This window comes from Podarcis melisellensis (genome assembly GCF_964234715.1).
Source record: "Podarcis melisellensis genome assembly, chromosome: 5".
Classification (NCBI taxonomy): Eukaryota; Metazoa; Chordata; class Lepidosauria; order Squamata; family Lacertidae; genus Podarcis; species Podarcis melisellensis.
The window spans coordinates 44452322-44479866 of NC_138537.1; the positions used below are offsets into that span (position 1 = coordinate 44452322).

General features: G+C 41.0%; 2 protein-coding genes across 4 annotated transcripts in view; both read left to right on the plus strand.

Moving 5' to 3' along the window:
- The first annotated feature begins 2099 nt into the window (after nucleotides 1-2099).
- CNNM2 (cyclin and CBS domain divalent metal cation transport mediator 2) overlaps nucleotides 2100-27545 on the plus strand; it is a 111947-nt gene continuing 86501 nt past the window's right edge. For 2 of the 3 annotated variants that reach the window (XM_081911584.1, XM_081911585.1), the window contains exon 1: nucleotides 2190-3840. In XM_081911584.1, coding sequence (XP_081767710.1) covers nucleotides 2205-3840 — 1636 coding nt within the window. In that variant the 5' untranslated portion in view covers nucleotides 2190-2204. Of the gene's footprint in view, nucleotides 3841-27545 lie in introns of all 3 variants that reach the window. The other variant, XM_081911586.1, reaches the window with a different exon arrangement.
- Nucleotides 17390-27545, plus strand: part of LOC309370159 (uncharacterized protein) — a 63658-nt gene continuing 53502 nt past the window's right edge. The window contains exon 1 of the mRNA XM_081911613.1: nucleotides 17390-17606. Within this exon, the coding sequence (XP_081767739.1) occupies nucleotides 17469-17606 (138 nt within the window). The 5' untranslated portion in view covers nucleotides 17390-17468. The remainder of the gene's footprint in view (nucleotides 17607-27545) is intronic.

Consider the following 27545-nt stretch of genomic DNA (forward strand, 5'->3'; position numbering starts at 1 on the left):
AAATGATCTGGAAGTACTTCAGCCATTTTGGGATAGACATCTAGTCCTCAGATATCTGTATCTATACCTATACACCATTCCCCCCCCCCAAAGTAATCAGAATGTTTTGAACTATAATTCTAAAGGTCCTTGATCAGAAACTAATTTTACTGAAGAGTGCATTTTATGCTTGATTTGCAAACCGCTGCATTAGCAGCACTGAAGTGACCTTCCGAGGCAGCAGACCTGTGCAGTGTGTATAGAGGTCCTAGGAGGCCCAGATGATGAGACCCCCTCTCAGCCTCCCTGTATAATATGTAGTGTCTATAGATTAGGTTGCAATCTTTCTATTTCACAAATGTTGGTCCTCTGTTAGGAAAAAGTATTCTACGTAGAGGGAGTGAGATTATATAAAAATGTATTTAAAGAACAGTTGTCTCAAAACACTATGCTATTAAAGAGATCACAGAACATGCAAAAAAAATTTGCTTTTTTCAGTGTAACTCATGAGTGTTTCTCATATAATTTACTCTTGGAACTTGTAGCTCAGGCAAGGAGCAAACAGAAGTTGGGGAAGTGGCAATGGATGACACTCAGCCAAATATCACCATACCTTTAAAAAAAAAAAAATCCCACATGTCTACAGCTACACAAATGTGCTCCATAGTGTTCCCAGTCAGGTACTATGTGATTTTTATATTGGATTTTCTTCCCATTATTGAATGAAATGTGGATCAGGAAAAACTGAATTTAGGGAAAAGTGCAGGATGAGGAGAAAGCTGCAAAAACAAAAACTGAGTCACAAGAAGATGGCTTGCAAGCTAAATCTACCTATTTTTAAGCCAAGGTATCAAACAACAGTATGGATCCCAAAAGGATGCAATTAATCGCTGAAGCAATATATTTATTGCAGTGACTAACAAAACAGAGATATGAAACTCTAAAGCAAAATGTTTAGGGATCTGAAATGTTTTGCTTCTAAGACTAATATCAGTATTACTAAAACAAAAAAAATTCCTTCCAGTAGCACACGAAAGCTCATACCAAGAACTAACTTAGTTGGTCTTTAAGGTGCTACTGGAAGGAATTTTTTTTGTTTTGACTATGGCAGACCAACACGGCTACCTATCTGTAACTATCAGTATTACTGTTGTGCATATTGAGCCAGTCACTCTCAGCCCTAGCCTACCTCACAGGGGTCTTGTGGGGGATTAAATGAGGAGGGGGAGAACAATAATGCAAGCCACCTCGAGCTCCTTGGAGAAAATGGTGGGATATAAATGCAGTGATGATGAAGACATTTATTACATGGACAATTGGGAGAGCAGGGTTTCACAGACCCATTGTCTCTGCAACCTATGAATGTGAAATTTTTACGAGTTTTGATAGCCCGACAGGGACAACAGCCTTGAAAGAGGAAAAACCGTCACAACAGAAGAAAACGCCGACAGGGGAAACGTGCCTCTGTGACAGCGAGGTCGAGGAGAGCGGACCTGAGGGAAGGAGCGCATCCTTCACGCACGAGCAGTTTCGCGCTTAAGATCTCAAGAGGAGCCGGCACGAAGCTCTCGCCTCTATTGGCCACCCTTCCCACCAATCGCCGCTCTCCTCCCTTCCCATTGGCTCGTCGTTCAGCCCGGCTTGCGCTCACACACATACACACAGCAGTCATGCGCTTCTTTAATTTGGGGAAAGGGGGCGGGGCGCACCGCGAACGAACCCGCCCCCCTTTCGCGGCCGTAATAAGAGTTACTGGATGCGGACGGAGCGCGCAACCGGAGTCTCGCTCGCCTCGTTCATTCCCTGCAGTACGCGCCTCAGGCCTCCTTCCCTGTCCCGTAAGCCGAGCGAAGCTCTCCTCCTCCCACTGTGGCTCGTGTGCGCAGGCAGGCGGCCGCCGGCCGGCTCGCTGGCTTTCGCCTCCCCCCCCCCGCTCCCCTATCGCATGCGCGCTCTGCGATTGGACGGTTGTTTTTTCTTCCCCTCCCTACTCCAGCTCGTCGCCCCGCTTGTACTCACCTGATTGGCTGACGCGCACGCGCGGGCTCCGCGCCCCCCTCCCCCGTCCCCCTCAGGGGTAGGGGTTGGAGTAGCTCCTGGCCGAGGCCCGGCAGTCGCTTGGCATCCCTCGAGGGATTCGCAGCTGGCCGTGGCTGTTGAGCGTCGTCGGGATGGAGCTGCCCCGCTTACTGTGGCCGTGGTAGTGCTACTGTGGCCGTGGGAATATGGCCGCGCCGCTGCCCGCGGCTGCCGCCTGGCTCCTGGCCGGGCCGGGGGGAGGCGGCGAGAGGGAGACGCGGGTCGCGCTGCGGTCGCCGCTGCTGCTGCCGCTGCTGCTGGGCATCCTCCTCAGCCGCTGCCTGGGAGAGCAGCCGCCGCGCGCCGCCTCCGCCGCTTCAGCCGCCGCCGCAGCCTCCTTACTGCCCGGCGCCTCCGACTCTGAGGAGACGGTGATCATCGGGCTGCGGCTGGAGGACACGAACGACGTGTCGTTCATGGAGAAGGGCGTGCTGCGAGTGAGCGAGAGGAGCCGGGTCAAGCTGCGGGTCTACGGGCAGAACATCAACAACGAGACCTGGTCCCGCATCGCCTTCACCGAGCATGTCCGGTGGAGGGATGGCGAAGGCAGGCGGCCGCCGGCGGAGCAAGAGGACGGCCCGGCCCCCGTGGGCTCTTCCTCCCCGGCCCCGCAACGCTGCGGCATCCGCACCTCGGACATCATCATCCGGCCGCACATCACCCTCAACCGCCGCACCTCGGGGGTCATCGAGATCGATATCAAGCCGTTGCGAAAAACGGAGAAGAGCAAGTGCTATTACCTGTGCACCTCCGTGTCCTCCCCGGCTATCCTGGGGGGGCCAGGGAGCTCGGCCGGGGGCAGCGGTGGGGGAGGGAGCATCATTGGCCCCGATGGCGGCCCGTGGACCGAGACCACCTGGATCTACCATGATGGTGAGGATACCAGGATGATTGTGGGAGAGGAAAAGAAATTCTTGTTGCCCTTCTGGCTTCAGGTGATCTTCATCTCCCTCTTACTGTGCCTCTCTGGCATGTTCAGTGGACTCAACCTGGGACTTATGGCCCTCGACCCTATGGAGTTGCGTATTGTGCAGAACTGTGGGACAGAAAAAGAGAAGAATTATGCTAAGCGTATTGAGCCTGTGCGCCGCCAGGGGAATTACTTGCTCTGCTCCCTGCTGTTGGGCAATGTATTGGTCAACACCACTCTGACCATCCTGCTCGATGATATTGCTGGTTCTGGACTGGTGGCCGTGGTGGCCTCCACTATCGGTATCGTCATCTTCGGTGAGATTGTGCCGCAAGCTATTTGTTCCCGGCACGGCCTTGCCGTAGGCGCCAACACCATCTTCCTCACCAAGTTTTTCATGATGATGACCTTCCCGGCCTCTTACCCAGTCAGCAAGCTTCTAGACTGTGTCTTAGGGCAGGAGATAGGTACTGTCTACAACCGTGAGAAACTACTTGAAATGTTGAGGGTTACTGACCCCTACAATGACCTAGTTAAGGAGGAGCTGAATATAATTCAAGGGGCGCTGGAACTGCGCACAAAGACAGTGGAGGATGTAATGACTCCACTACGGGACTGCTTCATGATTACTGCTGAGGCTGTGCTCGATTTCAACACTATGTCTGAAATCATGGAAAGTGGTTATACCCGTATTCCTGTATTCGAAGGGGAACGCTCCAACATTGTGGATCTCCTTTTTGTCAAGGACTTGGCCTTTGTGGATCCTGATGACTGCACTCCGCTCAAGACCATAACCCGTTTCTATAACCACCCGCTGCACTTTGTCTTCAATGACACCAAGCTTGACGCCATGCTTGAGGAATTCAAAAAAGGTGGGATGGTGGTGGTTGGTGATGGGAGTGGGGAAGATGAATGCAAAAAGGAGCTTTAAGGGCTGGAATGTTTTTTAAAGAAATGAGAACAGAGATTCTTGGGATGCTGAATATTACTCAAAACAAATTTGATGCTTGCATGGTGCAATTGTAGAATAGCAAACAGTTTATTTCGCCCTCACTTCCCCCTGGTAATAATAGGGTTTCATCTACTGCCCTATTCATTTTTGAGTCTGCACACTTTGTTGAGTATTATTATATTACTAAAGAGGTGATTTAACATTTTTTCAGCAGACAATGTGTATAAGCATATGATATGGAATCCTTGCTCCCTCCTCTATGCATCGTTCTTACTTACCTTGTTACATACCGTATATTTTATGTGTCCACACTTTGTTTTTTTATATGTACACTTTTCTGAAAAAGTGTCTCTCATGACACAAAAGTAGTTTTATGGGCCAAAGTAACGTGTTTGTGTAAAAAAGAGCATGTACAAATATGTAAGCACAAGATAATGGATCACAAGATTTGTAGCAGTGTTCTTGGCTTACCATTCATGGTTTGTCTGAGAGAGACGTATGACGAGTTCATATTTGTTGTAACACTAGGAGCTATGGCTTAGCTCTGGGTACTGTGGCAGCAGGAGAATCTGGGGAGGAGTGAAGTAGCTGTGATTTTTTTGGTGAGTAGCTGCATAGTTGCACATTCATGCTTAGCCATGGTTGGCTTAGTATTACATGCAAACTGAGCCTTTGAATAACTCTAAAACTGAGTTCTGTGTTTAAAGCTAAGCGAAGTATTATTTATAGATAGTTAAGAATTAATTTTGAACTAAAGTTGTCACATGTTACAAGATTTTTACCTGGAAGACATTTGTGTGGGAATCAATATAAAGGCTGGATGAAGATTATAACATGTGGTCTAGATTGGTGCTTTTCACTCCTTATACACATACTGAGAAGCTGCAATTGGTTGTGTTCTCCCACTTTCACACCCTGCGAATTTGGACTAAAAACGTGTACAATAAGGTCACATTATTATCAATGTGTAGGTTTTCCATTAGGTCTTGCACAGAAGTGTCTTTTGTATGATAATTCTCCCGTAACGTGAAGTGGTCCTTCAGTGAAGGCTACACTGTAAAATATTATTGGTACTTACAGTCACTCTGTGTTTCCTACTACTGGTACATACATGGTAAGTGCTGACTCTAATCATGAACACTTAATGGGCAGCTTGGACCATATGAGTTCTATGATTTCTGAATTCTGCAATATAGCTCCTTTAGTCTTACGATGATTAGAAAAAACACTTAGAAAACTCTCTTACTCTAATTATCTGTTTCTCAAGTTCAATAAGCAAGGGCACAAAGGCTTATCTTTGATGATTACCCATCAGTTGTGGAACTCCTCACTGCAGACTTAACCAAGCATGAGCACCGTTTGGAAAAAACGACCTACCTGTTTGAGCTTGTCTTTAGCATCAGGTATATTGGGAAGGTATAGCAAAAGATGCACTTGTTCTGTTTCATTCATTCATTTTTTTGTTAAGCACCCTGAGCCTTCAAGTTGGAGCAGTCTAGAAATCTAAAGAAACAAATTACAGTGGTACCTCAGGTTAAGTACTTAATTCGTTCCGGAGGTCCGTACTTAACCTGAAACTGTACTTAACCTGAAGCACCTCCTGCTGCTGCCACGCCGCTGAAGCACAATTTCTCTTCTCATCCTGAAGCAAAGTACTTAACCTGAAGCATTATTTCTGGGTTAGCAGAGTCTGTAACCTGAAGCGTATGTAACCTGAGGTACCACTGTATTGATTAAAAGTCCACAGATCAAATTTAGTGATCTGTGGCCCAGTGAACCATCTTTAAGAGTTGCATTTGTTATACAGCTGGGAAACAGATTACTGCTAGTGTTAACCTTTTCTCAAGGTAATTCCTGCACTGTGACTGAACTTTTGCACTCAGTTTCTGATTGGTAGACAGTAAACTCTGCTAGTTAAATTACAGAGCACTATCTTGCAAGGCTTGCAGGAGAGGTTAATAATAATAATAAAGGTTTCTATGCTTGAAGCAACAGAAAGAGCAGGCAAGTAGTAGGTTCCTTGTGTGAAGATTGAGAAATGCTATTGAGTGACAGAGAGAAGATGGAACCACTCAACATCTACTTTGCTTCTGTCTCCATCTAAAAGTAAAGCAGTGCCCAGCCTGGTGATAACAGAATAAAGGATGCAAGGGAGGAAGCTGAAGCCCAAGATAGGAAAAGAGGTGGTAAGGGAACATTTAATTTAAATGAATTCAGATCTCCAGGGTCAAATGAGCTGTTCCCAAGGTACTAAAGGAACTTGTGGGTGTAATCTTAGAGCCTCTATCTATAATTTCTTTTGGAATTTTTGGAGAACAAGTGGAATCTTTTGGAATTTTTGGAGAACAAGTGAGGTCCCTGCGGACTGGAGGTGGGCAAATGTTGTCCCCATCTTCTAAAAGGGAGAAAAAAGACGACCCAGGTAACTACTGACCCGTGAGCTTGACATCAATACCGTGAAAGTTCCTAGAACAGATATTGAAACAGCCTGTGAGCACTTAGAAAAGGATGCTGTGGTTACTAAAACCCAGCGTGGTTTTCTCAAAAACAAGTCATGCAGACAAATCTTTTTTTTTTATAGAGTTGCAAATTTGTTGGATCAGGAGAATGCTGTGGACATAGCTTATCTTGATTTCAGTAAGGCTTTTGACAAAGTCTCCCATGATAATTTTGAACAGAAACTGTGGACTGGACAAGATAACTGTTAGGTGATTTTGTAGCTGGTTGACTGACCTAACCCAAAGAGTGCTCGCTAACGGTTCCTTATCATCCTGGAAAAAAGTGACAAGGGGGGTGCTACAGAGTTCTGTCATGGGCCTGTTGTTGTTTAACATTTTTATAAACCAATTGGGTGAAGGTATTGAGGGGATGCTCATACAATTTGCAGATGACACCAAACTGGGAGGGGTAGGCAATGCTGCTGAAGACAGAATTGGGATTCTAGATAACCTTAACAGATTGGCGAACTGGGCCCAAACTACGAAAATGAAATTCAGAAGGGACAAGTGTAAGGTTCTGCACTTAAGACAGGAAGAACCAGCTTCACAAATATAATATGGGGGGCACCTGGCTTGCCAGTAGTACATGTGAAAAGGATCTACGGGTCTTAGTGGACCACTACCTGAACATGGGTCAACAGCGGCAAAAAAGATGATCAAAGGCACCAAGCCTTATGAGGAATGGTTGAGGGAACTCTGTATCTTTAGCCCGGTAAAGAGGAGACTGAGAGAAGATATGGCAGCCATCTTCAAATATCTCAGGGGCTGCCACATGGATGATGGAGCAAGCTTCTTTTCTCCTCCAGAGGCTAGGACCCGAATCAATGGATTTGAGTTATGAAAAAGGAGATTCTGAAATAACTTTCTGACAGTAAGAGCTGTTCAGCAGTAGAACAGACTTCCTAAGCAGGTGGTGGACTCTCCTTCCTTGGAGGCCTTAAAGCAGAGTTTGGATGGCCATCTGTCTTGTATGATGTAGTTGAGATATTTTCATTTCATTTCAGGCTAGTTGACCCTCAGAGTCCCTTCCAACTCTACCATTCTATGATTCTATCTAATCAGCACACTTAACATTTTGTTCTAAGCCTTAGTTTTTCCATTTAATAATAACCCATGTTTGAGTTGACTATAAGTTCTGAAATATTTTGATTCACACAAATTAATGAGAGACCTTAATGGTTAAATCCGTTTACATGCCTGCTGTATCTTTATGTATTTTAGGTAACCATTTTCTAAAGAAGGTGAAAATGAAAAGGTAACCTAGGATGTTTTATGGTCACCTGAATTATAACTTCTGAGCAGTACATTTGGGCAGATTGAATGATAAATTATGAATTCTGAAGCTATTTCTTTTTACTATGGCTTTCCCATTTTTATAGCAAAAGCTTCCATTTCTACAATGTCACTAAGAGCAACAAGAACAAGAGGACTATGATGGAAAAACCCAAAATGGAATAATTTAAAATGTAACTAAAGCAAATGCTTGTTTTCCAGCCCTGTTGTAGTAGATGCTTTTAGGCTGCAATCCTATATCAATTTACCTGAGAGTATGGCCAGCAGCAATAAAACTGTTAGCACATTTGCAAAGCTAAACACGGTCTGATATGGTTTCAGACTGGATGCGGGAACCACTTGTTGAGATACCTTCATTGCAGGAGATTGGACTAGGTAACCCTTGGGGTACTTTCCAACTCTGCAATTCTATGATTTTATGAACTCAATAGCTTATTCCCAACCAGCCATGCATAAAATCACAGGGTTATAAGAATGTAAGTCACGTTGAACACTGCATGACTGATTTCTGAGTAAAAATGTATAGGCTTGCTTTTAGTGGTAGTGTAGAAGTGAAATATGGTCATACCTTGGAAGTCAAACGGAATCCGTTCTGGAAGTCCGTTTGACTTCCAAAACGTTCGGAAACCAAAGTACAGCTTCTGATTGGCTGCAGGAAGCTACTGCAGCCAATTGGAAGCTACGGAAGCCCTGTTGGACGTTTGGCTTCCAAAAATAGTTCGCAAACTGGAACAGTCACTTTGCGGCGTTCGGGAGCCAAAACGTTCAAGAACTAAGCTGTTCGAAAACCAAGGTACGACTGTATGTTGCTATGAAAATGCTGGTACTATATTAAAGGTTTCTTTGTAGTAATCTGCAAGTCTGTCTAAATAATGATTTGTACACATTTGTTTCGATTGGAGATGGGAACCTGCCTTGATCTGATCTGGTGTGTTTGAGAGAGAACTACTCTGAAAAGCTGTAGTAAGGGCCTTATTCCATTGTAAAACAAAGCCTTCTTGAATCTGGTAGGTTAGTAGTGTGGTATTGTATGGAGGGAGCCCATGCCAAAATTGTTCAGGATATGATTTAAGTCATTGTTTCCACATAACCTCCAGGCCTTTTATGGGAACCATAGATGTTCCTGGTTATTGCACCAAAATGTACTTGGACTTGTGTATTAACATACCTAATTTTTGCGATTGTATCTGTATTATAGCAACTGTATTTCTTCATTAGTGATGCCTTATTAGCTTTGAGCTAGTTGGTTGAGCAATAGTTCTCTGATATATACTATCTTTGTAAAATAGCAAATTCCCTTTACTATTTTATCCCAACATGTTAATAAGGTATCATGATCTCCCCCCCCCCCCACAGTAGAAATATGCTGATGTCTATACTTTCCCCCACTTCAAATTATTTGAGGAATACAGAGTGTTGGGCTGGCCCCACAGGGTAGATTTTGGAAATGATGAAAGGGCACATTTTGATTTTGATCAGACTGGAAAGTTTAATCAGACTGCAAGTTTAACATTCAGTGCTTCAAGGATTAATAATAAGAGCCATTTAAAGTACATTAAAAACTGATTGACATTTAGAGTTGCTGAGTATGTGACCCTGACTCGTTTGGAAAGATGAATTACTGTCTTTGTACTTTACAGCCTGAGGCTGTGGTGTTGCTTTAACTCTAATAATTTGACTGTAACTTAATGTATTTTCATGGTAGGAGATAAAATGTCACAAAAGCCCTACATTGCACATTCTGTCCATTTAGTCTATCCACTATCCAGAAGTTCCATGCATTGCCCATTGAAAGCCTTTCTCGCCCTCTCCCTGGCTTTGAACCCTTAACAGAGATAGGAAACATAGAAGCATAGAATTGTAGAGTTGGAAGGGATCCCAAGGATCATCTAGTCCAACTTCAATGCGTCTTTCAAAACTTTTCTCTGCTGGGTTTTGTTTCCCCTCTCTGATTCTATGTGATGCTCTGGCAGAGGTGCAGAAAATGATCCTTCAGAAAGGATAGAATAAAGACCATTGCCTTGGTTTGAACTTCTTTTTTGTTGTGTTTTCTAGAGGAAGAACTGTGGACATGGGTTATTAGGTTATTAGCACCCTGTAACACCCTACATAATGCGGCCATAGGACTAAGTTCTGTGTAAATAGCTTTGTTTTATCTCTAGAAAGAAGCTAGGTGTGTTCATTTGCAAAAAGCTGAGTGACTTGGCTTAAGGTCGACAGCATGGAGTGCATAAAAGCTTTGGTTTGGAAAGAAACTTGTGGGCAGTTCTTTGCTTGCCTCTCTTCCAATTGACAAGTGTGTTTTTAATGATCCTGTTTGCTTGAGCCTTGGCTAAAACCGCTGGCATTCCTTCTTGTCGTTTTTCTTCACTGGCTGTTCTCAGCATGTATGATCCTAAATCCAAAGCCTTCTATTTCTAGCTTACTGCAAGAATTCAGCTTGAAAATGCCTTGTGTTGTGACACTAATATTGTAAAGCTGGCACACTTAGCACAGACCGTTCATTGTACAGCAGCTTTCCCAGTGCCCTTTACAGCCCTACAGTTCAGGAGTTTCTGTGAGTTATTCCTTATTTGCTACAATAGTAGACCTGGAGAAGTTGAGTTTTGCTTCTTGTTCTTTTTAAAATCCTTCTGTTTGCTACTGTATTACACTGCAAGATTGCTGAGTTTGAATTAATAACCTGTTTCACAGAAAATGCGCCTGCATCATTCTGCTTTCGTGATCATTTGAGTGCACTAAAGTTTCTTTTCTTTTGAGCTCTGCTCAGATCTGGTCAGAGTAGTTTCAAGACTTAAATGTTTATAAAGTTGTGTGATGGTAGAGAATGTTAGTTAGTGTAGATTACTGACATTCCCATGTCTGTGTTTTGTCTAAGGTGTTGGCCTTTGAAGAAATGGTACCTGTTGGTTGCTCAGAAAACGTGCTTTCATTGGATGTAACTGTTATTGGATGGATTCCCTGTTTCTCAGTTTTTTCATGTTGTAGGAGAAGTGAGTTTCTTGATCCTCCTGTGCCTCTGTTAATCTTGGAGTTCAGCTATGGAAACTATTTAAATTTCATCTGTTTCTTATTTTGGTGTGTGTTAGTTATTGCAAACTGTGTTCTTGTTTACACATTTAATTTATTCTCTGTCTTTGTGTTGTGGTTTCTGCATGGTGAGGTGCATTCATCTTAATCAAACCAAGTTTTCCATTTTGTAATTTAACTGTTTCATGAACAAGAAAGCATACCAATTGTTTCAACAGCCAGTTAGCATTTTGCTTTGTAAATAGAGCCTTGCCCATTAGCATGATCTAAAACCTTTTGTTATGCTGTGTGCATACCTTTTATACTTCAAAATAGCAGATCAATTCTTCTGGTTCTGGAGAAAAAGTGTTGTAGTTGCAGGAGCCACCAATTCCAAACCCTGCTGACTCCTTTGGCTTAAAAAAAAAAAGATTCTTTCTCATTGACCCCAGTGGAAAGAAGCATTAGTTTCAGGCTGGTGTGTACTTTTTCTCCATTCTTGGGGAGCTTTGAGGGTGGGCTTTGGGCCTAACATGCCTTTGGTATGCCTCATTTAACCCTTTACAGTTATTGTGAGGAGCTTCCAGGCTATTGGTTTAATTCGGCCTGACATGGCTTCCAATTTGGCCTGTGAGACCATTTTCTCCCAAACCCATGTCCACTTGTCCCACACTTGATGTCATATGTGCCGCCATATGTGGAGCTGATAAGAATGGAGTAACAACGGGACAACTGTTGAAGCACCAATGGCAGAAGAAAGCAAGCTGTGAAGATTCTGCAGCTACAAGAGGAGCCCCCTGAGAGTGAACTTTCTCACTTTTCCAGCAAAGGGGAAGAACCACAGTACAGTATTCTGTTGTCCCTGGGATGCCTTCTAATGGACTGTAGGATTTATTCCTTAGTGACCAGGGAGATAATTATGAAACAAATTAATTATTTCATTTCTCTCTCTAGCTATGTAAATACACTAAATAGGATCACTTACATGAAGACAGACTTAGATATACATAACTGCATTTTGGGCAAAATATTTCAAACTTTTCATAAGCAAAGACAGAGTAGCTGTACACAGTAGTATTTCTCTATGACACAGAATAGAAATGTCCATGCTATTTGGTTGATATGGTCACTTTTTTAAAAAATGGCTACAAAAATATAAAATGGCTACAAAAAATATACTCTACTCTAGTTTATGATTTGTAGCTATTGTGTCTTGGACCTTGAAACCTGCATATCCCCAAGCTTTAATTTGGTGCATTTTGTTTTGTGGGGGTCATAATTCATTTTTAAGAAACTATAAATAAAGGTTGTATCTAAGTCCTGCTCAGAGTATACCCATTGAAATTAATGGATTTCAGTTAGTTGTACTTATTAATTCCAGTGAGTCTACCCTATGACTAACGTTGGATGCAGCCCATAGATTCTTGCATGGGTGCTTGTATAAAATGTAGGATCAATTTTTAACCAAGTTATTTTTAGACATGTTCTATTTAGATGCACTTACAAACTTTTAAAAAGCTTTTTAAAAATCAGATTCAAATTTATATACCCAGTCTTGCTACATAGTATTATTTCAATATCTGCATGCATTCTTCTTGTTTATGAAGTGGTCTTGGACAAATTAATCTTCACCCTAACCTAGCCCTGGTTTGTTATATGAAATAAATATATACTGTCACCTACTTGAAGTAAGGCAGCATAAAGAAGTCTTCCAGAACTTATTGGCCAAAGCTGTCTAGCAAATTTGAAGCTGAATTCTCCATACCTGAATCTAATATTCTTTTTGCTTCACCATACTGATCCTTTTCCTAGTTTGGAAGGCTTCCCTGGTAACCTTGATAGATTTTTTTGTCAATGGTCTTTGCAGTCTACTAAATATGATAGATGCTGTCAGTATCCTACTGGGCCACTTGCTATTGACATATAAAGCCCTGAACAGCTTGGGACTAGGTTAGCTCTGGGAATGCCTTGCCTTGTATACCCCTGCCAGTTGCTTTGGTCCTTCTGAGAGGCACTCTTGGTGGTGCTGTTTGCTTCTGAAGCTTGTCTTATGTATACCAAAGCCAGGGCCTTTAGTGTGGTGGCATCTGCTCCTTTGGAAAGTGTTCCCAGGGAACATCAGGCAGGCATCTACAGTGCTGGAGTGGTATTCAACTAAATAGTTACACTACTGCCACAACTTTTAGCTGTGCAACATAACTTACTCTCTCTTTTCTCTGTGTCCCTTCTAAAACAGCTCTAGAGGGTTGATAACCATCAAGTTGCTGTAAAAATATTCACAGCAATTTGTTTTTACTGCCACTTGTTATACGTAATGAATATTTTACTATATATTACTGTGTATTTCATTTTTCATAGGTAATTTGACCACATCACTTGGGCATATTGGCTAAGAGACCAGATTCATGTGATTAATTATTTGGTACTTCTTTAAACCACTGAGGAAGACCTCTGTAGTTTTGATATACTGGTATATTGTTTATCACAGGTTTGTTGGTCAGTTACTCATATGGATAGATAATTTTAGTCCATTTTAGTTTTAAAATGCCTACATTTATTTCTTCTTAAGATTTGAGTAATATGTGTTCATACAATTTCTACTTGTGTCCTTGCCCTTGTAGTTTATGCTTTGCCTTGAATTTATTCTCCTTTGTTTTGGTTTGTGCATAGGCAGATATATTTCTACAAACAATCAGGAGCCTTAAACAGATGCTATGCTGCTAGTGCAGTGACTCTTTCAAAAGATGACAGAGAAATTATGTCAAGGATGCCATTAAATTAATTACTTTTCACTTTAGCCCTGTCAGGCCTAGCCATAACAAGTAATATTTTGTATTGTTTTGCCTTGTAGTCTAATAAATGAGAAATGTCCAGTTTCTGCCATATAAGCAATTTCCTCTCCCTCACTTCCCCAACAGCATTTAGTCTCATGATATAATTTGATAGTTTACCAGACCTATAGAGAAGAATATTAATAAACCTCTTCTGAAGATTTGAGAGCTCTGTAAAAGGATTTATTGAAACTGAAGTATTTTTAACATTAATAAGCAGTTCCCCTGTGCTGAGATTGAGAAGCAGGTATAACTTTGTTTTATTGGGAAAAGCACATGGTCTAGAGACTTGGAAATTATTCTTCTAATCTAAGCTGCTGGGTAGTTTCTGCCAAGGCGGGTGTAGTTCTATGTTCTCTCTTGGCTGTAGCAATGCAGTAAATGCTTTCTGATACAGTCATACCTCATGTTACATCGGCTTCATGTTACATTCTTTCAGGTTACATCCCGCAGCGACCCGGAAGTACCAGAAAGGGTTACTTCCGGGTTTCGCCACTTGCGCATGCACAGAAGCGCAAAATGATGTCACACACATGCGCAGAAGCGGCAAATCGCAACCCGCGTGTGTGCAGACGCGCCGCTGCAGGTTGCGCTCTTTTCATGTTGCGAACGGGCCTCCAGAATGGATCCCGTTTGCAACCAGAGGTACCACTGTACTTTGTCTCCAGTCTTTCTCTTTGTGCAACCACCCTTAATGTCTGCTGGTTGCCACAGTCCATAGAATGGAGATGTGGGTTGCTCTTAAATAGTACCGTACTTGGTAGCATGGGGTGAGTGCTGGAGAGCAAAAATTAGACATCCTCCCTTTGTTTCCATCAGAAGAATGAAAACCAAATAATTTGAATAGCCTACTTGTAATTGGGATTCAGATATTACACTTAAATATATTTAAAGTTTCTGTGCAAAATGGAAGCAAAACTTAAGACAAATAACATCTTTAATTATTGTCAACACTCATTTGTTAAAACCACCACCACCACCTCACTGCTAACTTCTGATGGAATACACATCACCGGAAAATAGAGACTGGAAAACACATTTAAATGACATCTTCCCATCAGAGCATTTGCTGCTCCCCCCCTTTCTCCCTTCAGAGGTTGGATTTCCATATGACATAGCATCATTTGTAACTTGGAACTTTGAAGGAGCGTAGGTGAAATTGGGCCAAAAAGGTGCCCACTCCTTTTGTGAGGCCATTAGTCTCAAATTATAGTGTGGTTACAATTTTAGAGTTTTTTGGGGAAAGGAGGAATTCTTATACTTTTTGAATGGGGCTTACCATGATAGATATGACATGGCAGAATGTGAAAAGCAGTCTTATTTTTAACTGGGGTTTTTGTTTTTTTAAAAAAACTTTGCCACTGCTTCAAGGCAATGGTGGAACTAGAACAAGTAGTACAATATTCCTGGTTGAAAATGGCCTGCTGGGAACAGCACTACAAACACGAACCCATGTGTTGCGAAATGTAACAATGTACAAAAAATGCAAATGCAACATGCTGGCTAATAACTGTTAGTGAATATATAATTGGTTATGATATCATTCAAAATAAGCCACTTCAAAATGATGTATATATCATACAACACATCTCACAAAATATACGAGTAACTACAAGTTGTTAATATGTATCAAAGTCAAACAAAGAATCAAACAAATCAATGAATAGTGAGGAACGCCAAGCCGTCTCTCAAAGGAAGACGTCTTACAAAAGTCTCAAAGGAAGACGTCTCAGAAAAGTCTCAAAAGGACAGTATATCCGGAATAGTTCAACTGTTTCGGAATAAAGTCTTCATCAGCAAATAATTATCAATGAAATATACACACTAGTAGGGATCATGCTAGTGGATCAGTGCTTACTGGTCAGGGATGATAGGTGTTGTAGTCCAAAGCACCTGGAGGTCACAGTAGGAAGCTGACTTACAGGAATGCAAGTTAAATCTTTGGTAGAAAGGTATAGACATAAGGATGCATTCAAAACAATTGGTATTTAAATGCATTTTTAGCAACCATAACAAAATAGATTGATTCATAGCATTGTGTAATTTAAGCTGAAATTGAGACCCTGGAATGCTTGGTCCATTAATATATAAGCTTAAAAAAAATAGTGCTTTGATGGGTACTTCCAAAGCAGTGTTGCAATTCTTGGTCTACAACCTGCTGATTAAACTTTTAATTTTGAGTCTCTCCCAGTTCCACTAATTGAGCTCATAAAACTAGCCCTTGACACTGGAGGACTGCAGTGCTGTGAACCATTCCATGTCTAGTGAGCATGACCTGGCACACACACAGTGATTTGACGAGGTCCCAAACTGCAGCCTGCCAGCTACAAACAGTAGCGTAAATGCTAAACACTAATGAGCTGTAGATACCAGCACATGGCTAATGGCCTCAGATCAGCTGGCCACTGCAGCCTAGCTACTGTCAAGGTCATCTGACCAGCTCAGGTGCATTTGGTGGTATGTGATTTATTATTTTGATGCTGTTTAAGGGGTGTGGAATGTTGCTGTGAATTGCAATTTCTCCTTTAACTTTGAGAATGAACACTTCAGCTCTGAGATAAAATAGTAAGTTAAATGCTCTGCAATATGAATACAAGAATAAATATCTTGTTCTGTATGGGAATTATAGGTAACCTACTCAGTGTATGGGGCAGTTTGTTCAGCTGAGTTGTTGACTATTTGTAGGTAAATCAAAAGAAAAAAGGAATGAAAAGGCCATAACCTAAGAGTGGGAAAATTGTTTTGCTGAAATAAATTTGCCTAAAAAATAATGAATGGTCATGAATACTGAGATTAGATAGTTGTTTGTTTAGCCTAATTTTGGTTTGTTTGAATGTGTAAACTCAGTCTTTTAGATTAACCATATTGTGTATTACAATTTGTTTTAAGGCAGTGTTAAAATGATAAAACAATAAAAGCACAGTACTATTAATAAAATACAAGTGATAACCCAATTTAAATAATAACATTAAGCACCAGAAAATGCTTCAGTGAACAGGTATGTTTTTAACATACGGTAGATTTAACACAATTTGTGTTGTGTGCACCCTGAATTGCATCTCAAGGTGAGCCAATAGGGTAGTGATTAAAGTAACTGTTATACTAGGTACAGATAGGTAGCCGTGTTGGTCTGCCATAGTCAAAACAAAACAAAATTCCTTCCAGTAGCACCTTAAAGACCAACTAAGTTAGTTCTTGGTATGAGCTTTCGTGCATGCACACAAAAAGCTCATACCAAGAACTAACTTAGTTGGTCTTTAAGGTGCTACTGGAAGGATATTTTGTTTTGTTTTGTTATACTAGGGTCTAGGAAAACTGGTAGGAACCTCTAAACCAGGCAACCCCAACCTTTGGCCCTCCAGATGTTTTGGACTACAATTCCCATCATCCCTGACCACTGGTCCTGTTAGCTAGGGATCATGGGATTTGTAGGCCAAAACATCCGGAGGACCACAGGTTGAGGATGCCGTCTTTAAACAGTCCTGAAGCTCCTTGGTGACCTTGGACTTATACTGTCTCTCAAGATAATGTAAGGATAGTGTGGTGGTAGACCATGTGTACTATGCTTAGTTATTGGCAGAAAGTGGGATAAAAATGGGACAAAAGTGGGTTAAAGATGTAATAGTATTCATAGCTTTTTCTACCATATTTCATACTACAAAGGTGGCAATCGTTTGTAGATTTTATTCTATTTTTTGTTTCCTTGCTATAGTGATGAGAAGTGCTCATACACCCCCTATAGCTACACATGAACACCTGTTACCTATTTAAAAGATAATAGCGTATCCATTACATACATCTTTTTGCCTTTTTGTTCTTTGTGGAATGGCACCAACATGGCAACCCAGTGACATCACAGAATGCCTGTTTTGTGGAAACTGTTAGTATCAGGCCACTTCGGCTGTTAAGGGCAAACAATGAACAGAGTAGCAGTTGATGAGTACCAGCAGATCTTTGAAATCACAGCAGAAATGTTTGCCTCAGGTTACCTGCACATTGCAAAATACAATAATGCCACCTTTGTTCATACCCCTTGGACCTGCCATTTCTACAAGGTATCTGATTGTATCATGGCCATTTGATGCCAGTATACAGCCTCATGTTATCTAGCACTATGCTTTCCAGGGTATAGAGCAGGTGGAATGTGGTAATGATGTTAAAAGACTATATGTGTGGTCATAGGCATGCCGTTTGGCCCTGACTATCCAAAAGGTTAATCTTGCAAGTTCCATAATGGAATGCATAACATGGTTGTATAGGAATCCTTATGTATGGATGGAGGAATTGTTTAAGGGTGGGCAGATGGAAGGAAGGAAAATTGCTCCCAGCGTGCTCAATTTTCTGAAAGCCCAATGTATTTGAAACAAATGAGCGTGTACAGAGTAGAACAGGTATGGTAGATAGTCAAACCTTAATTCATGTTTATTGTACCTTATAGAAGTGGTGTAACATTAAATCTATGCATCTTTAAATCAGTGATGGAGTGATAAAGATAAAACTTGATAGCAGTCTTGTCACAAAAGGGAGAAAAAGTGAAATTTGAAGTGTTTTCTTTTTATAAAGAGAGATAGAAGAAAACCACTTGAGAAGTGGTGGTTCTTAAGTGTCCAGGATTGGGTGATACATGCAAATAAATCAAATGCAGCACTTCATGGAAATGTATGTATAAGGATGTCCCTTAAAAAAATAAAGTATGACTCCCCAGAAGAGCAAAATTTATCTCTGTTCTTTCAGTTGGAGGATCTAATTGAATATTTCATATATATTTTATTTATTAAATTTCTATACCACCCGTCATCCACGGATCACAGGGCAGTTTACAGTATAATAGAGGTGATACTTGTAATTCATTCCATGCTGGCTTAATGCCAACCAGCTAATTACATGCTGCATATCTAACTTCAATAGCTTAGATTGCTTTCTTCCTTGAACTATGTGTGATGTGTTTATGTAAGAGGCAGTGCCGAGGTTAAGCTCCACTATGGCAGCTGTTCACTTTTCAGCCGTGTAAAAATGCTGAACAACATACACAACATGATAGGCTGTATGTAATTATATGAATTCTTTTTAAAAAATCATATTTAATTCTTATTTAAATTCTTTTTCAATTCTTTTTTCTTTCTTTCTTTAATTCTTCCCCTCCGCCCTTTTTTCTTTTCTTTTTTTGATAGTGTTTTTTAGTTTGATAGTGTTTTGAGCATGTAAAAATGCTGGCAAACAACTTTATTTTTTGAGAACATTGTGGTTTTTCTAAATACGGAATGTAATTTAAAAATAACCAGTAATGATAAATCAAAAGGTTCCCACCCCCATGCCCTCTATAGCTTTTTATAAGGTTTTATCTTAGTAATGTAAAAACATAAACTTAGAAATTAGTCTATGTTTTGGCAACTGTTAAATCAGGCATCCCCAGCTTTTGGCCCTTCAGATGTTTTGGACTACAAATTCCCATCATCCCTGACCACTGATCCTGTTAGCTAGGGATCATGGGAGTTGTAGGCCAAAACATTTGGAGGGCCACAGGTTGGGGATGCCTGTGTTAAACAGAAATGGGTCAGTTCATGTGTAATGCCAAGCCATAGTTTGAAATGAGTCTTCCATTTGAGTTTGCAGGGCAGGTAAAGACTATATCAGGCATAGGCAAACCTGGCCCTCCAGATGTTTAGGGACTACAACTCCCATCATCCCTGACCACTGGTCCTGTTAGCTAGGGATGATGGGAGTTGTAGTCCCTAAACATCTGGAGGGCCAAGTTTGCCTATGCCTGAACTATATGATTTGCTTGGACACACACACACACACAAACCCAAGGATGCTCAAACAAGTTTAGTGTTGCATGTTAACCAACCCGATAGTGACTAGCCAAATTTTGAGTGGTGGCGCTCCTATATGGGCAGTGAAATGGGAATTATGAGTGAACACTCACCCACTTTACATAAAACCTGATAGGTCATTCTATAGAAGTCAGAATATGATCAAAAAGTATATATAAAAATGAGAAAGGGTTAAAATGTAGATTATTAACATTATTCCCAGGCAGTTCTTCAGGATTGATCCAATCATCTTTCAGTGCTTTTTTCTAAAAAAAATGTTTAAGGGTACTCTCATTTTTACTCAAGAATATCACCATTTTATAGTTCAAATCGGGAAAAAGAAATACAGTAAATGGACAGAAGTACAAAGATTCACAAAATGTTTAGGGGTATGCGTCCCCCCCAGAAAAAAGCACTGTCATCGTTAGTTTATAACCTGTGTGTTCCTTTTTAAAAGGCTGAATGCACAGTTTGATTGTCTACATCCCTTTGTGGGGACAGGAAATCAAGATTTAAATGAGCTATTAACTTTTTTTAAAATGCTGGTATAATATTTTACAGAATGTGAAGAGATAGTTGTTTGCTGTCGTCATTAGCTTTTATAAAGATCATGCAAAACTTTATCAATTTGTCTGTCAGCAGTCAGTAGGAAATTGCTGAGAGTGCTCTGATTCTTAACTGGACTGCGCTGGCTGTGAACAGATTTGAGAATGTCAAAGCAATCTAAGGTTGCTGGTTTTTTTGCTTCCTATGGTGTTCTTTCCCGTCTGCCCCTCCTCCTGTACTTTAAGTAGTCGGAGAGAATGTATTCTGTTTAACCTTTGCACCCGCAGAGTCAATGCTAGGCTACATTTTAGAGGTACTATTGTCCCAGTTTTCTGATGGCAGCAGTCTCAGGCTGAAACTAGCCAGCTAGCAGGCTATTTAAAATTTGTAGTTTGCAATATAAGTTCTGAAAAAGAATCAAGATTTCTGTGTAAATCTGAGACTGCTCCTGAATATTACTCTTCTAGTAATTAGAAGTTAATTTTGAACACCCATATGTTTTGTTTGCATCAGCATGCTTTTGTTGCAGCTGTTAAGGGTTCTAAAAATTCCTATTTGTTTTTCACATGCAGTGTCTTGTAGTTTACTGTACAAAACGGCTTTTTCCTGTAATGGGCATTTCTCTGTATTTTTGGGTAAGATTAGCTTCTTTTAAAAAGTCAAAGTTCACATAAAGTATACTTCCATAAACATTGCTAGTTTTGTGGGTGTAAGGGTTTTTAATATTTGATGTTTTATTGTGTTTTAATTTGTTGGAAGGTGGGTGTCTATAAAGAATAAATTATTATTATAACTGAAACATGAGAAATGTCTTAGATCAGGGACAGGAAACCTGTGGCCCAACTGTTGCTGCATTCCCATTCCCATCATCTTCTTGACAGTTGCCCAAGCTGGCTGGGGATGGGAATTGGAGACCAACAACAGGAGAGGGCCACGTGTTACCCACCACTGAAACCACTATTTTACCATTGTAAAATAGCTGGAGTTGTGTGAGATGGAAGGGAAAAGTGAAAATCGTTCACACAGCCTTGTATGCCCCAGTCTGGTTTACAGGGTGGAAAAAACCAAAATAATGATGGGAAAGGAATGTTACCTTTGAAGAGAATGTGAAGCATTTGCCCAAAGACCATTGATAATGTTAAGGACTATAATTTTAATAACAAGAAATATTATCTCAAGTATTGCTGGAAATGAAACCATAAGTGGGACAAACAATTAGCAGCCTTCCTCAGTATAAACTGCGAAGAGATAACCTAAGGGTTATATGAGGGAAAGATCTCAAAGTGGAGTTGAATCTAGTATTGAGAACATTACCTAAACTGTACCTGTCCTCCTCTCGGTTAATAGCAGCTGGGGGGGGTATGTTCGTTGTTCCTCTGTTGTCATAATTCCATCCAGTTCATGCCCCCCCATAATGCTTTCAACTATTTGGAAAAAAAAGAGAGATCTAAACACAGATCTTGTTTGTTGCATTTAGTTTGGCCCTTTTTGGGGGGGGGGAATGGCATAACTTTAATGAACAGCTCATATCTAGTTATTTATTGCTATAGAAGTCTTAAATTCAATAAGTCTCTCCATGCTGCTGTGTTAATAGTTCAAAATTGCAATCTAATTTAGTCTTATAAAATAAGCTCATAAAAATTACTAAGCTGATCTCGGCAAGCTAGTATCAAACACTGTGGATGGGGGATGGAATGATCTGTCCTTCCTTGTTCAGCCTGCTCTTTCACCTGCATGGAATTCTTGGCTGTCTAATCAGGTGAGTTGTTAAATGCAAGACTGAACTAAATATATAAGCATGTTAAAACTATTCTACACTGTGTTTATGTTGGTTCTCACATACAAACGCATTTAAAGAAACCTGCTTTGTTTCTGCCTGCTCTTCAGTGACGTACTCTTCCCTAGTTCCACAGCTATATTTGCCCCAGTGGGCCTGGGAACAGGACCCAAGTACCCTTCTTCACTAGTTATTCTAAACTTTCTTCTGTTCGATCTCTTCCTCAGCAACAGCCAGTGTTTGAAATTCCCCATGTGCCAGGCACATTTTGTGACTGGTGCAGGTCCAATTACACCCAAATGGAGAAGTCTTGGCACCTGACATCTCCACCATCTGGCTAGCAAACAGCAGCGGTTTCTGGTGGCCCATGTATGAGCCAGGTGACTTGTGTGGTGGTGTGCTGCTCAAGACTGGACAGGAGAGGAGGCTGGGGACCAGTGGTCTCCCACAGCAGTGGGGGTCTATTCTGAGGAGAGAGACTGAGAAAGATCTGGGGCGGTAGGGAGCAAGTGTGAGGGGCAGGTTGGCTGCTGAGTCTTCGCCGGAGAGGCAGTGTTGGGCAGGTCCCGCAGCAGGAACTCTTGCTGTGGGGGCTTTCAGTGGCCACATCTCTTGACCCTTCTTCCTCTTCACCCCCCTGTGGCAATGTTATGGCCCCTTGCTGGAGCACGGAAGATCCCTTGGAGGTCAGTGCAACTCCTGCTCCTCGTCACCTCCTCTTGTGGTAGTAACTGGCCTCATCAAGGAGGATGAGGAGGGAGGGAGGGAGGGAGGAAGGAAGGAAGGCACAAAAAAGCCAACTAGCCTGATCCATTTCACCATTCTCTCTCTTTGACCCTACCCTAGCTCTCCCTGCTGGCCTTATAATATGGTAAAGGTAAAGGATCCCTGACAGTTAAGTCCAGTCACGAACAACTCTGGAGTTGCGGCGCTGTCTTGTACAGTCTACACTGTAGCTTTTTAAAGCTGTTGTTAGTACAGAATCAGGAAATGGTAGTTACTATGGATTAATTTGCTCAAAATACAAAGGTATGGTTTGGGGTGCTCTTTTTATTTTGGATGCTTTTTCAAAAGGCCATAAAAGACACCTGAAAATAACCCAAGGGAATCAAAATAGCAGCAAAAAAAGTGGGAAAACACCACATTATGCTTTTAAAATTTTGCCTAGACGTTCTGTTGCAGGGCCTGCAACCCAGGTTTAAGGGGACATTTGATGTTCACTCATTGTGTGAAAGGAATTAATTGTGGGGTGAAAAGTAAAACTAATCTGGATTGGGAGCCATACCGGCTTGAAAGAAATATAGAACAGAAATCTTTTGAATTTTCTTCACTCCATATATCGTATAAGCCTCATTTTTCGAAGAGTTGTAATATGCATTTCTTGTCTTTATCTTTTAAAAAGTTCCTCCAGGTGGCGTCCCTCAGCAAATTTATTGAATTTACCTAATATATTTTGAATAATGTCAAGTTGCTTCAAGTATGATGTATATATGGATCCAACAATTAATTAATTCATTGTCTGTTTAATAAAAACATATCTACTATTATTGTCTTTTAAGTACTGAGTGGATTTTAAAGTTTATTCCTTTGCCAAAAATGACTTCTATCCCCGGCCTTTACTTTAATCTGCTGCTTCCACTTGCTGTTGAAACCAGTTGCCACTGAGGATTTTACCCCTAGGAGGTTTATGTATTTCTTGTGAAAAGGCAATTTTGGCTTCATTGCATGTATGTATGAATCAGTGTGTTTCTTTTCACTAATTCCCCTCATGTTCAGGGTTATGGCTTTTAGACATATCCAAAACTTATTACTATAATGCATATATGCAACAACTTGTTTGGACAATGCTAATGTTTTCCCTTTGGGGCTACTAACAATTAGTAAATTATAATATATAATAAATGATATAAAAACAAATATCTGACTTCTCCTTGGAGTAACACATTCTTCCACATTTGCTCTGGGCAGACCTCTGACCCTGCCAACTGTGGTAGGGGAAAATCAGCAAAAGACTTACAAACATTTCAACATTCTACATGCAATATAAAGCTGGGGTGGGTGTGGGTTATAAGAATAATATTAGAATTAAAGATATCCGTCCACTGTTGCCCATTTCACATTACACTTTATATGGTTTTAGCTGGAGAAAGCACATTTCCACTGTGGGACATGTACTTATTTCAGAGTTAAGGGTATTGGTGTGATGTAATATACAGTGGTACCTCTGGTTATGAACTTAATTCATTCCGGAGGTCCATTCTTAACCTGAAACCGTACTTAACCTGAGGTACCACTTTAGCTAATGGGGCCTTCTGCTGCCGCCGCACCGCCACTGTGTGATTTCTGTTCTCATCCTGAAGTAAAGTTCTTAACCCAAGGTACTACTTCTGGGTTAGTGGAGTCTGTAACCCAAAGTGTTTGTAACCCGAGGTACCACTGTATTGTAGTGCATTATAGTACAGTATAGCATAGTATGGCTTGAAGGACAGAAAAACAGAATTCAATAAGCTCCTTTATGACTTCTTTTTGTGCTGCAAATTCTTCTCTTAAAATATTGTTACCATTTTCTTACTACAGCGAGGAAGAGGCTTCTTTTGAGGGCAGTGTCATCTTGCTGCGTCCTGCATTAGTGTCCTTGTTGAAATGAGCATTCTGTCTCAGAGCAGGAAGAATTGAGTGAGGTCTTTTATTTTCATCTTTTCTGAATCCTTTTGCATTCCCCTCTCCTTTTCAAGGTTAGGGTTGCTGGGGGTTTTTTTAGACAGCAGAAGCTTTTGCTTCTAGCTGTTTTTCTGGGCCTTCCCTCGTGACCATGCACCACTTGCGGTATATATTTTGTTTTAAACAAGACAAACTTAATTTAAAAACTCAGGGGCAGATGTGAGAGAGGGACCTAGGAATGGAGTGAGTTGGAAGAAAGAAAAGGGAAAGGTAGATAACATTTGATTTCACAGAATGTGTGTATTTGCAAAAGGCACCCTGCACATGCTCAGAAGCACAAAGAACTAGGTGCCATATTGTTTTTGAATAAAACTTGGAATCGTACCCTGCACACAATGTATAGGGGTCGAAACTGCTACTGAGTTCCTTTTTAATATAGTTGGCTGCCTTCTGTGCCAACTTTCAAACACTGGCTGAAAACTTTTCTATTCCACTAGGCCTATGCTGGCAATTAAGAGCACACCTCCCACAATGGTCTATTGGTGTTTGTTTTTGATTTCTTTTTGCTTTTAACTTGTTTTTAATTTTCTGTGATTTTATTCTGTGGTTTTATGTTTTTATATTGTTGTAAACTGCTGTGATATATTTTTATGATACAGTGCTATATAAACATTTTAATAAATAAATAATGTCAGCCTGTTCTTCGAGTTTACTTTTCAACCATAGTAACATTTTGGCGGCATATATTGAATGCAAATATGGTTCATTGCTCAAATAGCTACTTTAAAGGACCAAACAGAATGTGACAATATTTATGTGAATGCATTACTGATCTCCCCCCCACCCCTTAGGCTTTTGTAATGATACTGTAAACTGGGATCTTGGTATGTTGGAGGGCTCAGATGATCACTTCATCTTCCTATTCAATACAAGTTGGTCAGATACACCGCCTCTTCCAAATCCCTAGATATGAAGAATAAAACCAAAAATTGTTACATAAATTTGCCCCAATTGCAGCCAGTATGGACTCAAACCCATCCTGGGGTAGACTACCTTCTTTTTCACTGAAGCTTGAAATGCTATTTACTACTTCATTAAATCACTTGCAAATTGTAAATGACAACTGGAACTGTATTGTTTTCTCTAGATGGAGTCCCTTCATATACCAGAAGTTTTTTGATAATCTGCTGATAGCAGAGTGCTTTCCATGCTGCTAGCTGCTTGGGCTGCATTTAGAGAGGATTCCAGTATTTAACACAGTAAAGGTACTTCAATGACTATGTAGTTCTTAAACTTACTGATTATTTTTGGCATGGAAAGGAATGTATTTTGCACATACCTCTTTGTTTTTTATGCGTCCATGTTTAGGGGTTAAGCTGAAAATATAAATGAATGTTATTGGAAACATAGTGTTACATGCACCACGCATGGTTCAGTTTCCTTGGAATGAAGGTCAATGGAGACTGGTTTCTTTAGGATATATGGTTTTATTTAAACATACAGTGGTACCTCAGTTTACGAACTTAATCCATTCCAGAAGTCTGTTCTTAAACCAAAGCTGTTCTTAAACTGAGGTGTGCTTTCCCTAATGAGGCCTCCCGCCGCCAGTGCCCTTCCACCGTTTTGTTTCCGTTCATAGACTGATGTAAAGTTCGCAAGCTGGGACACTACTTCCGGTTTTGCGGAGTTCCTAAACTGAATAGTTCGTAAACAGGGCTGTTCTTAAACTGAGGTACCACTCTATATACAACCTGAGCACTGACTGGAAGGCCTCACAGCATTAATAATTCAGTATAGTTTCCTTATTAGTCTTCATAGCTTTGGATCATGCACACAGCATGAAAAGGCAATGTGCTCCTTTTCCACTTAAGCCCAACCCACACACTAGCTAGCCCTGGCTATGGTTATCTTTATTATAAGAAGAAACAGCCTTCGGACAGGTGAGGGGTTGAGGAAAATGCTATCTCCTCCTGGAGAACATCATCCCTCGCTGGGCTCTTCTTTAGGATGGTAATGTGCTTATCTGGGACATTATCTTACAAAGAGACTAATTTGACCAGTTCAGCAGGTGCTCTCTACTGCAAACCACTATCTCACAGATGTTGCATCTCAGGCTTGGTTGGGACCTACAGGCATCATCCAAACCAGTCTCAAATCCTATAACAATATTATTTTACTAGAGAAGAGTTTTGTTTTTGTTTTTTGCTTTAGAGCTTTGCCATGAAAATGGACATATAGTAACTGTGTGTGTACTTTGCTTTCTGGGGCTTTTTATTAGATGTGTGCATTTTTGTTCTACTTCTAAATATTTTTTCTTTTCTTAGAAGTAAAGTAGTATAGTTAGAATAGTTTTGATGTTTTCACTGTTGACAATAGCCTGAAGTGTTAAGTTTGAACTTGTTGCTAAGCTGATGTTTTGAACAAGGTCCAGTTGAAAAGGCTTTGCTACATTGCTCCCTTCTAAATCTAAATCATCACCCTCATGTTTTTCGCCAGGCTGAAATGCTAGTACAGCTACTAAGCATAACAATACTGCCAGCTATGGGTCCTTGAAGGAAAAGAGAGAGGGATATCTTAAATGTATTCCTGGTTCCTTTAAATGCATGAAAAAATGTCATTTGCTAGTGAAACATGTCTAATATTAATATTTTAAAAATACTGGGTGGGAATCACATAGCCATCTCCATCAGCAGAGGGGCGTTGCCCTTTCTCCTCTCCCCTTTGTGCACACTGCCCCCTAATTTGCTCTGGGGTGTCAGGAGAACTCCCAGAACAGTGCAAAGGTGAAGAAGAATCATAGAGTTGGAAGAGACCACAAGGGCCATCGAGTCCAACCCCCTGCCAAGCAGGAAACACCATCAGAGCACTCCTGACATATGGTTGTCAAGCCTCCGCTTAAAGACCTCCAAAGAAGGAGACTGCACCACACTCCTTGGCAGCAAATTCTACTGTCGAACAGCTCTTACTGTCAGGAAGTTCTTCCTAATGTTTAGGTGGAATCTTCTTTCTTGTAGTTTGGATCCATTGCTCCGTGTCCACTTCTCTGGAGCAGCAGAAAACAACCTTTCTCCCTCCTCTATGTGACATCCTTTTATATATTTGAACATGGCTATCATATCACCCCTTAACCTCCTCTTCTCCAGGCTAAACATGCCCAGCTCCCTTAGCCGTTCCTTATAAGGCATCATTTCCAGGCC